At 33.1% G+C, this 16,429-nt stretch overlaps 2 protein-coding genes across 3 annotated transcripts in view; one reads left to right on the top strand and one right to left on the bottom strand.

The window, feature by feature from the left end:
- The window catches only part of LOC114335204 (peptidyl-prolyl cis-trans isomerase D), a 61,776-nt gene extending 59,129 nt beyond the window's left edge, over window positions 1-2,647 (bottom strand). Inside the window, exons 1-2 of the mRNA XM_028285401.2 lie at window positions 2,428-2,647; window positions 2,238-2,375 (exon numbers count right to left, since the gene is read on the bottom strand). Coding sequence (XP_028141202.2) covers window positions 2,238-2,375; window positions 2,428-2,494 — 205 coding nt within the window. The 5' untranslated portion in view covers window positions 2,495-2,647. The remainder of the gene's footprint in view (window positions 1-2,237; window positions 2,376-2,427) is intronic.
- A 6,915-nt stretch (window positions 2,648-9,562) lies between these two features.
- The window catches only part of LOC114335209 (myotubularin-related protein 13), an 89,449-nt gene continuing 82,582 nt past the window's right edge, over window positions 9,563-16,429 (top strand). For both annotated transcript variants that reach the window (XM_028285406.2, XM_028285405.2), the window contains exon 1: window positions 9,563-10,048. In XM_028285406.2, coding sequence (XP_028141207.2) covers window positions 9,994-10,048 — 55 coding nt within the window. In that variant the 5' untranslated portion in view covers window positions 9,563-9,993. The remainder of the gene's footprint in view (window positions 10,049-16,429) is intronic.

Below are 16,429 nucleotides of genomic sequence, written 5' to 3'. Positions count from 1 at the left end.
ATATTTTATATAGGCTAGAATATTCCACAGGGTGTTCCGAACTTTAAGGAAAAAACAACAATATAGTCTAGCAACAATATTATCACACCTATATTCTTAAATAATCAGACAACTGGTTAAGGAGATTCAAGACATTAAACATGCCCCATTTTTAAAATGTTCCTCTAATTTTGCCGGTGTGTGTATATTTGATCTTTATAATATGTATTTCCTATATACTAATATGATAAATTATGTGCTATTCCCCGCAGGAATTGAGGGCAATAATCCCTAGCTAATTGCATTTTAATGTTTTCTTTAACAAAGTGATTAAATTGAAATATTATAATAATAAATTAATTAACGAGATAGCTAGGTCGAGACATCAAACATGCCCCATTTTTAAAATGTTCCTTTAATTTTGCTGGTGTGTGTATATTTGATCTTTATAATATGTATTTCCTATATACTAATACGATAAATTATATGCTATTCCCCGCAGGAATTGAGGGCAATAATCCCTTGCTAATTGCATTTTTAATGTTTTCTTTAACAAAGTGATTAAACTGAAATATTATAATAATAAATAAATTAACGAGATAGCTAGGTTGAACACAATCTAAGCAGTAATAACTATTTAAATAGCAGGTAAGTTACTGTATTAGTATATCGATGGCCTAGAAGCAATACCTCGTAAGTGCATCTGTCAAAATTTGTGGTTTTTAGCAAAAAACTTTTTATCAATGGCCTAGAAGCAATACCTCGTAAGTACAAAAAATCACACCTTTGGTGCTGCAATACTGATGATATACACCTTTTCTACCAATCACCAGACTGGTAAAGTTTATAATATAAACTTGCAAAACAAACTTTTACATTATAATCGACATTAACTACCATAGCAAAATAAACACATACGAGGTATTGCATGCAAAAATATTTAGGAGAGGTATTGGCAAATGATGAAAAGTATGATATTCATTGCTTTGCGCCTTTATACTTTTGGTGATTGGTAGAAAAGATTTATAACAGTACTGCGGCGCCAAAAGCATGATTTTTGAATTTTTGGTACTTACGAGGTATTGCTTCTAGGCCATTGCTATAGGAAATACATTATAAAGCAATACCTATTTAAATATATGGTCAATTTCGCTTTTCGGGCAATTATTTATCTGTCAATTGTCTATTTGGGCAATTGTCCATTTGGTGAATTGTCCATTCAGGGAATTGTCCATTTGGGGAATTGTCCATTTGGGGAATTGCTTTCGGGGAATTGTCTTTTGTTCAGGCAATTGTCCGGGACCCTTAAGTGTAGGTTGTTGGTTGTTTCAGCAACCCTTATAAATTGTCTTCTTCTTCTCCTTTAGTTTATTGGCCTCCACCTACTTGGGTATTTGGCCAGCTCATCGTCGCGGAATAAGGGAAAAATCCCTTATTCACTTACAACTTGGAGTTAGTACATTGTACAAATTGCTTATTATTCTGCTTCTTCTTTATAATTGACACCATTCTCTCTATTGACAATTTTATTTTGTAACTTGTGAATCCTGAGAATAAAGCTTTATTCTATTCTATTCTAAAAACTAGAACACATGATGGACAGTGGACAAAACTAATCATGGAAGGGAAGCTCAGAAACTATAAAACAAGCTGAAGACGATCACAAACTAGATGGACCAACAACCACAGACATAATAAAAATAGACTAGGTAGGTATGGCCGCTCTATGCATTAAGGTGTAACGCCAATATCAAGGAAGTCATTGGTCAATATTCACTTTGAGTGGTCTAGCCATCTTTGTCTGTCACATGCATAGGGTCGTTACTAAAAAGAGATAAATAGACCACCTATTGACTGCCCGCACGTTACACTATTTTGCTCAGTATGTTTTGTTTATCCTTATTATGTCTATGCCAACAACACAGTAGAGTAATGGGTAACTGGCTACAAGCGGCCCCGTGTATAGAACAGTGGAAAGAACTGAAGGAGACCTATGTCCAACAGTGGACACCATTAACTGATTGATGATGATAAAAGTTAGAAATATTTTACTTGATTTTATAATTTTTTTTATTTTAAAGGATCTTCCAGCGTTTAGTTCTTTTTGTAGTTGATTCCCAAGAAATATTTTAACAAAGGATACTTTTGTTTATGTAGATTATATCAACAGTACTATAATTAGTGTTTGAGTATGTTCCCTTATGCTACATAATCCATTTATGATCTAAAATTTCTCAGTTTCTCATATCATACCATACCTTTATGAAACTTTGTTCCTTTGTAATGCAGTGGCTTTCCCTTTTTACCAATTCCTTTTTCTCCTGTACATAGTTTTCTAAAGTTTTCCACAGTCTTTGGCACTTGATCATTGTATAATTCTATCACTACCCTTCCAGCTGGAAAACTTATAATTAATAATTATTACCTATTTAATTGTTGTTACAAAACCTTTAAGTCCATCGAATTGTATATCTAAATATACGAAAGGGTTTGCTGTTTTCTTTTCCGGATCCATGTTTTGTTTTTTAATTCTGGAAAATAAAGGATAAACTGGAACCCACAACCCACAGAGTATTTTTTATTTGTTTATATCCTGGAATATCCTTGAAAATCTCTGGTTATAAATAAGTTGACATTGAAAAAGAAGAACCCATAACATAACCCATTCATCTTTTTTGATAAATATTCTTCCTGGATATAGACGACCAGTAATGCCGTAGCCTTATTTTAATGTATCAATGGTGTTATGTTTTATGTGTTAATGTTAAGGTACTAGTACACTTTAGAAGACCAAAAATAAGCATTTTTTCAAGATTTGTTTTCTCAGAACCTGTATTAAAAATGAACATAAAACTTTTTACATATTACTATCTAACTCTTAGACAATACAAAATATATAACTTTTTCATTTATGCACGTACACTAATATTGTAGTAGAGGGTGCCAAAGTCGAGGCCTCGAAAAAAGTAGTTCCGATGGCGGACAGTTAATCTCAGGATTGGGATCTCTGAAATAAAAACTCCGCTATCGCGTCGTTCGGGTCAACGGCAGTCTAGTGCGGGAAAGTATCACTTTCCGCACTATTAGTTAGGAAAATAACTATAATATCAATATAAAGTGTTATAATATCAAACTAAAGATCAAGTATTTTTATTGTGTTAAAAATTAAAATAGAGATAAACATACAAACAAATTCTGAGTTATTCTGTGCATGTTTCACATTCCATTTAGCAAGTAAATTATATCTTATCTGCCACCCCTTTACATGCTTCAGTTTTGCATTATGCATAATTTTAACAATGAATTAAAAAGTACCTACATACCTTATTCTTAATTGTTTATCAACCTAACCATGTAGGTTTGTAGGTATGAAGTTTGACAAAAAATCTAGCAATCTTGAGTAGTGGAGGAGAGCGAAGAAATCGAGTACCGAGTAGTACCTAGTTGGTTGGTTGGAGAAGGGTTATCTAAGAAGAACTTAAGGTTAGCAGGTCGAAAAGATATGGAGATGTAAGGGGAAAATGGGTTCTTGAGAAGTACGTGGGGTGGGAGTACGTAAAGCTCGTGAAAGCTCTGTATGGGGGAGGAGACACCAAAGTATAAGGACTTGTGTCGGATGGACCGAAAGTTTTTTAGTTCCAGTGACGGTTGGTTTGCATCAAGAAGACACTCTTTATCGAGTCCTAGTCCATATCTGTTGAATCTTGTTATGGATTTAGTAACAGAGAAGGTAAAGGGAAGGGGGTTCTCGGCTTCTTGGTCAATGCACTTTGCTGATGATATCGTGTCAGTCGGGGAGAGCAAGAATGCTCTAAGAGAAGTTGGAGGATTGAAGAGTGGCTAATATGAAGAGGGCCGGATGACTTATTAACCCGGCACCTGCCACGTGGCTTTGCAAGGCGCCAACTGCCACGTGGGGTGCTCACAGCACCCCTTAAAAATTTTCTGTGATCTACTTGTTTAAAAAACAAAATAATGTGTGGAGTAACACAAGAATATAAAAAAACATGTTTTATTGACTTATTAGCCACAAATATGTTATAAAAGTTAAAAAATAAAATGAAAAAGGTGTCATAAGCAAATTAGCAAGTCCCAAGCCATAATAAATGAAGTCAAGTAAAATATCTAAAAAAATTAAGATTTAGTGAGTATATAGTTTATATTAATAACTTAAATCATTTATTTCAATAAAACATGTAAATTTGACCTGTTTATCAAAAACACAAAAAAAAATTAAAACTTAAAGTGCCAGATGATGACACCCCAATTCGATTTTAGAGTTCTAACTTCACAATGACACTAAATAACCACTTCAAACACTAACACATCTATGCTATATAATATTATAGAAAGCTACTATGACGCACGTTACCAAACTTGAAATACCAAATATTTGATAAAAATGTGTTATGGGGTGCTGGTAGCACCCCACGTGGCAGGTGCCGGGTTAAGCTTAGCAGATCGAAAATGGAGTCTATGTGGACGGGAAGAAGAGAAATGATGGGGGAAATCTAATTCTTCTTAATCGTGTACCTACCATGCACTCTCAGAACCATGAAGTCATTCCTCGTCCTGGACTGCGTTTGTCTGCTATTTTCCCTTACATAATATTTTGTAGCGACCTATACTTGGGACCCCTCATCACATGTACGAAGTACGAAGTACTCCAGACTTCTCTTCCTGGTGCTTTTTATAATCTTAATATGTTTACTGACAAGTTCTAGTATTTTAGAGTTTTAAATGTCCTCCACCCAAAAAACTTTTAAAATTCTGCTATATCACCACATTTCGAAAGCCCCAAGGCGATTTAGATCAGTCCAAGACTCGACACCATAAAGTAAGACCGAGAATGCGTATTCGCGAAGTAGGCGGATCCGTAATGCCAATTTTAGGTCTCCATATAATATCTGGCCTGCTCAGTTCTGGATCTAACTCCACCGTGACTCTCTTTGTTATAATTTAACTGATATCCAAGGTAAACAATTCGATTAACTTGCTTAAGTTTGGTACTATTTACATATATGTACCTATATAGACGGTTTTATATTCTGTTGTTAACTTTTTACGAGCATTGTAGATTTCTGTATGTTCAGATCCAGACCTGCTTCCTCCCAGCTCACAACGAGTAACCTGCTCTTGAGTAGAAGCTACGTGTACCTACCGTGTCGTCCTCTATCGCAAATTATTGATGACTTCACCGTTCACAATTATTCCTTCTTGTTTTTCAGAAAGTGTATTTCTGAAAAAACTATTTCGGAGTAAGCGTTAAAACGCAGGGTCGACAAGAAGTGTTGTTTGATTCCAATACAAATTTGCAATTATCCGAACATCTCTGCCATCCAAGCCATGTCTCTTAGAACTACGATCAATAATATAGAATCCTTAACATGATAACATGCCTCTTGGAAGTCAATAAAACAACAGTACAGGTCTGCAGCTATATCACGACACCTTGTGAGCCAGTAATCTTTAGAGAGGGTCAATAAAAGTGTAAATTTAAAATCTCGACTGAATTGCGCCGTTGCGTTAGCCGCCATCTTGATTTGAAACTAGAACGAATGATCGGGGTACCCTTGTGATCGAAACAAGGAAAGGTTGAAAGAAAAGATATACAAGAGTATGATGAGGCCTAAGTTGGTGTACGGCCGTGAAGTGAGGCCGCTATTAAAGAAGATTCAGGAAAAGAAGATGGAGGTAGCTCAAATGAAAATGTTACGGTTGATATGTTCGGTAAGACTAGAACGTGACGGTATCACGAAAGACGTTATTAGGGAACGAGCCGGGGTAACTACAGTCTCCAAAAGATTCAAGAACAAATACATACTGCGATGGTTATTGTCACTTCAAACGTAGGAAAGGAAGGAAACCCTAGCGGATGAAGGATAGAGCTGTTAGAAGTTGATGGAAAGAGAGGTAAATGAAAACCGAGGGGAAGATGGAAAGGCTGTGTGGCAGAGGACCTAAGAGAGAAAGGTATAGGTAAAGAAGTCGCGAGACACGATGGACAGAAAAAGGCCAGGAAAAGACAAGATGGACGGGAAAAACTGAAGAAGAAGGATCAAACATTTTACCCTACTTTTATCTTCACGTCCTCAATATTTAACAATACTTTTGACACAAAGCATGTTAATCTCTTAAAAATGAGCAATTTAGCGAATATCTATTTCATTTTATCAGTGCCGGATTAACCATTAGGTAAAGTTGGCAGTTGCCTAGGGGCCTCGACCCCAAAGGGGGCCTCGCATCCCTCGCAGGGCCCAAAACGAAAACTATAAAATTGTTAAAATATAAAAATTTGCTAAATTTTTACCTTTACCCAACTGACAATATAATCTAAACAATATGTTTCTACGAGTTGTATCTGTTTTGAGTAATACCTACTAAAATATTTTTATACCTAAACTGTTGAAAAACATTTCAGGTAACCTAGTAAATACAAGATTTTAGCAATATAGTACCTACAATGGGGTAAGGTTATATCAACCATAATAAATTTATTTGAATTTGGACATTTGTCACTACGTACATTCTATGAAGTTTTATAATTCTATTGTATATATACTAAAACTTAATATTATTGGCGTTGGGTGGTTTTACTTAAACATCGATGGTTCTTTCAATCTAATATTTATATCGAACTCATCTTTTCTTAGTTTGGTTTTGTTCTTTGGAAGAGAATAATTGTGATCGTGTAGTTAGGTGCAACAGTTGATTTTATAAATTTGCACATCAGATTGATTAATATTTTATTCTAATAACTTTTCATTTTAAAGCAGTGCCGGGGCACTTTTAAGTGATCGCCAGACACCTTAATTTTTGATAGTGTATTTATCTGTTGTGCTTGGTATAATATTATAATATTGGAATTTAAGCATTTGTTTTGATCTCTACAATATTTAAACCAGGTAAGTTATTTTTAATAAAATGTATATAGTCCAGGGTAATACTTAAGGTTTTTTCCATGACACTTCAAGACCAAGGACACTGAAGCGTTTTTTCGACAGGTAATGCCTATAAGAGCAAATTGTAACTATTTCCTGACTAGGATCTGGCGGCCATTTTTATTTATAAATAATTTAGTATTAAAAAACGGCAAAATTTTGATTTTTCGACAAAAAACTACGTTTTCAGACCGTTTTTCGCAAATAACTCAAAAAGTAAATATTTTATCGAAAAAATATTCTTAGCAAAAGTGTAGCTTATAAAAAAATAAAAAAAATGGTGTATCAGTAAAGTATATAAATTGAGAAAAAGCAAAGTTGTAGCTCATAAAAAATACGTTCTTATTCGTCTAATTCCAAATCGAATAAGTCAACGCAAAATCACCGAAAAATTAAGCACTTTTCGGGAAAAGCTTTTAACATTATTAAAGTATCTAAAAAAGCTTTATATTTGTTTTTTAAAAAAGTTTCTAGCACCAAAAATAAACGAGTTACACTGAAAAAAAGTTGGCCCCTTTTTTGGTAAAAAATATTGTGACAACCTCCCTCTATTTAGCACCCTCTAAATAAAATTAATCGTTACCGCTTTACCATTTATTTTAATGGTATGTACATATATTGTTTATATGATCTGTAAGTTTGATTGGTTTGAAGTGCTTATTTTAAAAAAAATTTGGTTTTATAAGTAAAAAAAAAATTCTAAAAATTTTTGAAAAATTTCCTTTTTTCAAAATAACTTAAAAAGTATTAGTGATAAGAAAAATCTTAAGGAGTAAAAAAATGTAGGTTTTGCTATTAAAAATATGCTAGTCTCATTTTGTTTTTCCGCAAAACAAAAATTGGTTGTTCAAAATATGGCTGTTCAAAATTTGCATACACTCGTGATTAGTGAACCGTTCAACCTTTTTTAACTGTAACCATTTCAAAAATAAGCACATTAAACCGGTGAGACTGACAGATCATATAAAAAATAGATAAGTAAATTGTTTGTACAGCGGTAGCGATTAATTTCATTTGGGGAGCTAAACACGGGGAGATTTTCATGATTTTTTTACCAAAAAAAAAGAGGGCCATCTTTATTTTGAGTGTAACTCGCTTATTTTTAATGCTAGAAACTTTTATGAACAATTAAAATAAAGCTTTTTATAAACACGTTAAAAGAGTTTAAATGGGTTTTTCCCGAAAAGTGCTTAATTTTTCGGTGATTTCACCTTGAAATATTCGATTTGGAATTAGACGCATAAGAACGTATTTTTCATGAGCTACAACTCTGGTTTTGTTCGATTGATAGGCTTTACTGATACACATTTTTTTTCGGTTTTTTATAAGCTACACTTTTGCTAAGGCTATTTTTTTCGATCAAATATTTACTTTTTGAGTTATTTGGGAAAAACCGTCCGAAAACGTAGTTCTTTTGTCGAAAAATAAACATTTTCAATCGCAAATAACTCGTAAAGTATTGACTTACACAAAAAACTCTATAGAACAAAAGTTGCTTAAAATCAGTCAATTCATCCATTTCCGGTCTTATCCTGAATGTATGTTTTTTCACCCCCGAGAAGGGGTGACTGTCGCCCCCCAAGTAAAAGCAACCAACGGCACAATTTCAACTTTGAAGTGGAGGGTGAGTAGAACCTAAATCCAAATTTTCATGCATTTCGGAGTTGCCCCTGAAAATTACACGGTACCGCCGTATTTTCCGTTTATTTACTGGTCTACATATAAATAATATTACTTAATAAAATATAATATTACTTGTAGTTGTGCATCTAAAACAGAGCAAAAATAGATTTTTTTTTAAAAGTTATTCAAAAAGTTTATAAGGAAAAATTTACGATACTTTTGCATAATTATGTATTATACTAATAAACGCATTTTTTATTCACTGTTTTTAAACCAATTTGACAGTCTAGCTCATGCTCTTTCATTTGACACCTGTAAAATTGTTATTACATATTAAGCACCAAAGAACCCTCATTTGACAAAAATTTTAAAGCTGTACATTAATTTTTATAATAGTTATTGTGAAATTAATTTTTTTGCAATTTCGACTTTTTTTGCAATTATATTAACAATAAATGAGCATATCAAACTTTTTTATACGCCATTTTGAAGCTCTTTCCGTGCTCTCGAAGATGTTTATATTAGAAAAACCATAAGTTTCACTGTTTTCCATTGATTTGAAAAAAGGGAAAAAAGGCCGTTTCTTGACACTAAATTGTTTATAAATAAAAATGGCCGCCAGACCCTACGCAGGAAACAGTTACAAATTTTTCTTATAGGTATTACCTGTCGAAAAAACGCTTTAGTACGTTGGCTGTTGAAGTATCACGAACAGGGTATATTTTTGTCTTATTACCCTGGCCTTTTTTTTCAAAATAACTTAAAAATTATTAGAGATACCAAAATCTCAAACCATAAAAAAGTAACTTTTTCTTAAGAGACCTCATAACTTTGGTTGCCTAGAGGCCTCAAGATTCTTAATCCGGCACTGTCATTTTATAATAGGTAGGTAGGGTAGACTTTAAATTTTTAGAGACCAACAAACAGGAACATTTCGTGTTGCCTACTTTTGGCTCCCTATAACAGTAACTATTTGTTTAATATGTTTAAACTTTGGAATAAACAATTAATTTTATACAAAAAATCAGTGTTCAACTCAACTCGTGAATTATCCTAAGGTCACGCTAAATTTTTATAAACCCTAAGGGCAAATGAAGAAATGATCTCAACCGTGATCTCAACCAAGGGTGACCAAGGAAAGGAACAAAGTACTCCAGCGCCAAGCTGTCAGTTTTGATAGATATTTGCACAAATCAAAGTCAAAAATTGTTTGGAATAAAATAATTGGGCGTGGTTAAATAAACTAATTATTTCAAGTAAACAAAATTACAACAAATTTTAAGAAACAAAGTAATTAACAATGAGATTTAATCATAATCAAAATTAACTCAGATACAACAGTGAGGTTATGTTCCCAGTCCAAGAAATCAGTATTAACATGAAGGAAGACATTGAATAAATAGGAAGATGGTTCCAAATATTAATAGTGAATTTAGAACATTTTGGTAATATGTCACGACTGGCCGATTACTTCGTTGTAGTGGGATACGACCACGAAAAAGAAAGTAAGTATTGCTAGAACTTATTATTTACAACCCCATTTTGCCTTAGTTTACTCCAACATTGTTAAATAGAAACAAGGGCTCTTAAATCCAACAAGAAATAATAGAAGTCAGATATCAAATATTTTTCCTTGATATTTCTTGACGTTTCATATTCGCACAAAAGATTTCTGTACATTTCAAGCAAAATTTATTAGTTTTTTGCCCCTTCTGTTTCATTTCGTTCAATGTACTATACATAGTTTACAATACGAATACGAATTACAACATAAATTAAGGCACAACTCGAAATTATGCGCTTTCCTTGTTTACTTTTTGTATAAACCAGTAATTATTGTGTTGACCTTACAGAAAAAAATAAATCATTTAGGTATTAGATCATAAACCAAAATTAAGTTGAAACAATACATGTTTTCAATATTCTCTATGTTTCTAAATAACTTTGGTTAAAATGAGAAGAAACTACACTGTTTCACGCATACAATAAATCAAAGTGATCTAATTATAGCATACAATATAGGGAATTAAAATCTCTGTATTATTTATTTGACAATGACCAATTATATATATAGTGGCTAAAACACCCCCGTAGGGGTAGCGCTGCCTTTACAGGCTCTCTAGATCTATGTTTTCGAGGTGGATCAGTCATCCATTCTTCTTTTTCTTAAACTGCATTACATATCCGGTTCTAGCTCCTTCTGTCTCTTGCTCTTTCTTCTGCATTTCTAATTCCCGTGTCCTCTAGATCTCGCTACCTCTTCCAGCCATTTGGACCTCAGTCTTCCTCTTCGTCTCCTTCCGGCCAGAGACCACTTTATTACTATGTTTATTATTGCTTCTTCTCCTGCTCTCCATACATGCCCAAGCCATCTCAATCTTTGTCTTTTTATTCTCCTGACTATATCTTGCCCCTTCAATTACTCATTTATTTCGTTATTTCTTCGACTCCTGTATTCACCCTCTGCTGTTTTTATTGGACCTAATATTGCCCGAATTATTTTTCTCTCAGTTCTTCTCAAATTTTCTTCGTCTGTCTTGGTCATTGTCATCACTTCAGCTCCATACATTAATGTCGGTCTAATGAATGTTTCATAGAGCCTTAATTTAGTTGTTTTGGTTAATATTTTGCTTTTTATCATTTTTTTGTTGGCTTCCCACTTTGACCTCTCTATTGGTAGGTTTTTTTCTTAATCTTAACATTTTTGTTTTGTTTTCGTTAATACTCAAACCCATAGTTTTTCCTTTTTGAATCAGTTCCTATGATTAAGATTTATTTCACGACCGTCATCTCTTCGGCGAAATAAATTTTGTATGTATATGTATTGAAGTGAAAACTTCTTTAGGGACGTTGTGCACTTTTTGGATGGGAAAAAGTATTAAATTGGCGACCGTCATTGCGACCGTCATCGCCTCGAAGAAATAAATTTTTGAAGTGAAAACTTTTTGAGGGTCGTTGTGCACTTTGTGGATGGGGAAAAAGTATTAAATTAGCGACCGTCATCGTTTCGACGAAATAAATTTTTGAAGTTAAAATTTCTTTAGGGACGTTGTGCACTTTTTAGATAGGGAAAAAGTATTAAATTAGCGAACGTCATCGCGACCGTCATCGCTTCGGCAAAATAAAATTTTTAAAGTGAAAAATTCTTTTGGGGATGTTGTGCACTTTTTAGATGGGGAAGAAGTATTGAATTAGCGACCGTCATCGCTTCGGCGAAATCAATTTTTGAAGTGAAAACTTCTTTAGGGACGTTGTGCACTTTTTGGATGGAAAAAAATTATTAAATTTGAATGGGGAGAAAGTAATAAATAAGCGACCGTCATCGCTTCGACGAAATAAACATTTGAAGTGAAAACTTATTTAGGGACGTTGTGCTCTTTTTGGATGGAAAAAAGTATTAAATTATCGGCCGTCATCGCGACTGTCATCGCTTCGATGAAATAAATTTGTAAAGTGAAAACTTCTTGAGGGATGTTGTGCACTTTTTGGATGGGAGAAAAGTATTGAATTAGGGACTGTCATCGCTTCGACGAAATAAATATTTGAAGTGAAACTTCTTTAGGGACGTTGTGCACTTTTTCGATGGAAAAAGTATTAAATTAGCGATCGTCATTGTTTTTGAAGTGGAAACTTCTTGAAGGACGTTGTGCACTTTTTGGATGGGGAAAAATATTAAATTAGCGACCTTTATCGCTTCGACGAAATACATTTTTGAAGTCAAAAATTTCTTTAGGGACGTTGTGCACTTTTTGGATAGGGATAAATTACTAAGTTAGGGACCGTCATCGCTTCGACGAAACAAATATTTGAAGTGAAATTTCTTTAGGGACCTTGTGCACATTTTGGATGGGGGAAAAGTATTGAATTAGGCACTGTCATCCATCGCTTCGACGAAATAAATATTTGAAGTGAAACTTCTTTAGGGACGTTGTGCACTTTTTCGCTGGAAAAAAGTATTAAATTAGCGACCGTCATCGCTTCGATGAAATCAAAAGTGGAAAGTTCTTGAGAGACGTTGTGCACTTTTTGGATGTGGAAAATATTATATTAGCAAACCTTCATCGCTTCGACGAAATAAATTTTTGAAGTGAAAACTTCTTGAGGGACGTTGTGCACTTTTTGGATAAGGAAAAATTATTAAATTAGCGACCGTCATCGCTTCGATGAAATTAATTTTTTAACTGAAAACTTTTTTAGGGACGTTGTGCACTTTTTGTATGGAGGGAAAGTATTGAATTAGGGCCGTAATCGCTTTGACGAAATAAATATTTGAAGTAAAACTTATTTAGGGACGTTGTGCACTTTTTCGATGTAAAAAAGTATTAAATTAGCGACTATCATCGCTTCGACGAAATAAATATTTGAAGTGAAAACTTCTTGAGGGACGTTGTGCACTTTTTGGATCGGGAAAATTATTAAATTAGCGACCGTTATCGCTTCGACGAAATACATTTTTGAATTGGAAATTTCTTTAGGGACGTTGTGCACTTCTTGGATGGGGAAAAAGTATTGAATTTGCGACTGTCATCACTTCACTGAAATAAATTTTGTACATATATAAATTATGTGTATGTATACATAAATAGCATATTGCATACGCATCGCGTATTTCGTATATGTAATAGGTATAGCACTTCTTTTAGAATTAGGTAAAAGCATTGAGCTCGTAGTTTAAATACTATACGAAGTTTTCACTTCTGTCGGCACTCCCACGAGTGCCTTCAATTTTTTTTTAAATATTCTTCGTATTTTACTTAATATGTTTATTTAATTTAAAAATAAAATAATTCTACCATAGCTTCGAAAAAAATTCACGAAAATGTGCCTGATATGTTGATTTCAAACCATACCCCCTCCTTAAGAAGAAAAACAAACCTGAAAAGACACTTAGCAACGGAATATACCAACTAATTTTTTTTGCATTTCTTCCACTTCTTGTTTTTCACATGCCGTGTCTGTTTCGAATTTTGGCAATTAAGATGGCTATTCTGGCATTGTTTACTGCAGATCTAAATCATTCGGCAAATGACATTCTGAACCATTGTTGCAAGTTTTGGAGCAACAAGTGTTTCCTCCTCCCTGGACCCCTTCTGCTGTCTATTTTCCCTTGGATAATTAGCTGAGATACTCTATATTTACTGTGCCTTATAAAGTGACCCAAATATTTAAAATTTCTTTTCATTATAGTTATTCCTACCTCTCTCTTCATACCTATCTGACATAGTACTTTCTTGTTGCTCATATGCTTGGCCCAAGATATGCATAATATAAATTGGTAAGTCCACATTTCGAAGGCCACTACTAGTCCATTCTTTCACGGTTTTTGCTCTGAATTTTAAAGAACCGCTTTAATTGACATGAAATTTGGCATACGTATAGCTTACATGTCAAAGAAAAAAAGTGATATTGTGCCGATGTGTGCTTTTGTTCTGGGGGTGACTTTCACCCCCTCTTGGGGGTGAAAAAATATATGTCCAAAATAAGTCCGAAAATGGGTAAACTGACTAATTTTAAGTAACTTTTGTTCTATAGAGCTTTTTCGCCAATTCAACACTTTTCGAGTTATTTGCGAGTGAATATGTTAATTTTTCAACAAAATAACCACATTTTTAGACGGTTTTTTGCAAATAACTCAAAAAGTAAGTATTTTATCGAAAAAGACGTTCTTAGCAAAAATATAGCCTATAAAAAAGTAAAAAAAAAAATGGTGTACGCGTTAGGTCTCTGGATCTCGTAGAACCAGAGTTGTCGCCAATGAAAAATAGATTAATATTCACCAAATTTCAAATATATTTCGACGTCAAATATTCAAAAAATTAAACACTTTTTGGGGAAAACCCATTATAACTATTTTAAAGTGTTTAAAAAAATCTTTATTCCTGTTTTTACAAAAAGTTTCTAGCATTAAATTAAAGTAAGTTACGCTCAAAATAAAGTTGGTCCCTTTTGTTTTTGCAAAAAAAAATCGGGAAGACCACCCCCTAATTAGCAACTTAAATGAAATTAATCGTTGCCGCTCCACAAATTATTTTACTTATATTGTGTTTCTATAATCTGTAAGTTTCATCGATTCACAGTGCTTATTTTTGAAAAAATTTGGTTTCAAAGTAAAATTTTTAAAAATTTAAATTGTGAAAAATATGTTTTTTTTTCAAAATAACTTAAAAATTGTTAGAGATACCAAAAATCTCGAAAAACAAAAAAGTCAGATTTGCTTTTCTGAATATCATGTATTTTTTTGTTTTTCTGTTAGACAAAAATTAATTAAGATTTGGTGTTGCTAAAGTTGCATACATTCGTGATCAGTGACTCGTTCAACCCCTTTTAACTACAGCCCTTTCAATAATAAGGACTTTCAACCGATGAAACTTACAGATCATATAAACAATATATACGCGAGTCAAGAAACTTGTGAAGTCGTAACGATTAAGTTCATTTAAGATACTAATTAGGGGGTGATTTTCTTGATTTTTTTACCAAAACCAAAAGGGACTAACATTATTTTGAGCGTAACTTGTTTAATTTTGATGCTAGAAATTTTTTTTTATAAAACAAAATGAAGCTTTTTTTAAACACTTTAAATAAGTTGTAATGAGTTTTCCCCGAAATGTACTTCATTTTTGGTTATTTCACGTTAAAGAATTCCATTTGGAATTTGACGAATATGAACCTATTTTTCATTACCTATAACTCTGCTTCTACTAGGTGTAGAGACGTGATATATACACTATTTTTTTAAATTTTTTACAGGCTCTATTTTTGTTATGAATGTTTTTTCGACAAAATTCTTACTATTTGAGTTATTTGCGAAAAACCGTCTAAAAGCGTGCTTATCTTGTTGAAAAAATTAACATATTCACTGCCAAATAACTCGAAAAGTATTGACTTAGTGAAAAATCTCTATAGAACAAAAGTTACTTAAAATTAGCCATTTTATCCATTTCCTGACTTTCTTTGGACGAATATTTTTTCACCCCCAGAGGGGGTGAAAACCACCCCCAGGGCAAAAGCACATAACGGCACAATATCACTTTTTTTCTTTGACTTGTTAGCTATGTGTATGCCAAATTTCATGTCAATCCATACGGTTCTTTAAAATTTAGAGGTTTTGCAATATTTTACCGTTAAAGAACGGACTATACTTTTTTCATTAATGATGTGGTCATTATCCATGCAACCATTCCATATAAAAAAACCAGAAATACATCACATGTGTGAAGTCAGATTTTGATAGGAAGGGTGAGGCTGTTAGAGGTAAAAATTTACTCTATGCTAGTGAACGACGCTCTTGCTTTTTCTATTCTTATATGTACCTCCTTCGCTTGATCACAACTTTTGCTGAAATTGAAAGTTCGGAAGTTGATCTATCACAAACACTGAGAAAAGTAAAATCTGATTTACAAGCACTAACAACTAGGTATATAATGGGACAAATTAAAATATATAACAAATTCAGGTGTTAATTGATTGTTAATTTATTATTTTTAATAATTACAATAATAATGCTAAATAATCAATATTTTAAATTATAAATAATCATGCATATAACTTATTAATATCTTAAGGATCATCAAAATAATGTAAAAATTTGTGACAACTAAATAATGGAACAATTTGAAACTGCTAAAAACAATGCTAGAGCTGCTAGATAATCCAACAACGACACTATACTCTACAGTTAATTTGCTGTCAAAATAAATAAATATATGTATTATTTCAATAAAATTATAAGTGGTGTCTCTACAAATTCAAAAATTTGTGAGTTGGTGATTCAAAATTATTGCCACATTAAAACAATCCGTGAAGTGACGGATGAACTTAATAGTTCTAAAACTACAGTACACCAACATCCATATAGCCGGGTACACACGTGCCTGTAAATTAGG

This window comes from Diabrotica virgifera, chromosome 7, assembly GCF_917563875.1.
Source record: "Diabrotica virgifera virgifera chromosome 7, PGI_DIABVI_V3a".
In the NCBI taxonomy this organism is placed as follows: domain Eukaryota; kingdom Metazoa; phylum Arthropoda; class Insecta; order Coleoptera; family Chrysomelidae; genus Diabrotica; species Diabrotica virgifera.
This window is presented reverse-complemented; position numbering and strand designations above follow the sequence as displayed.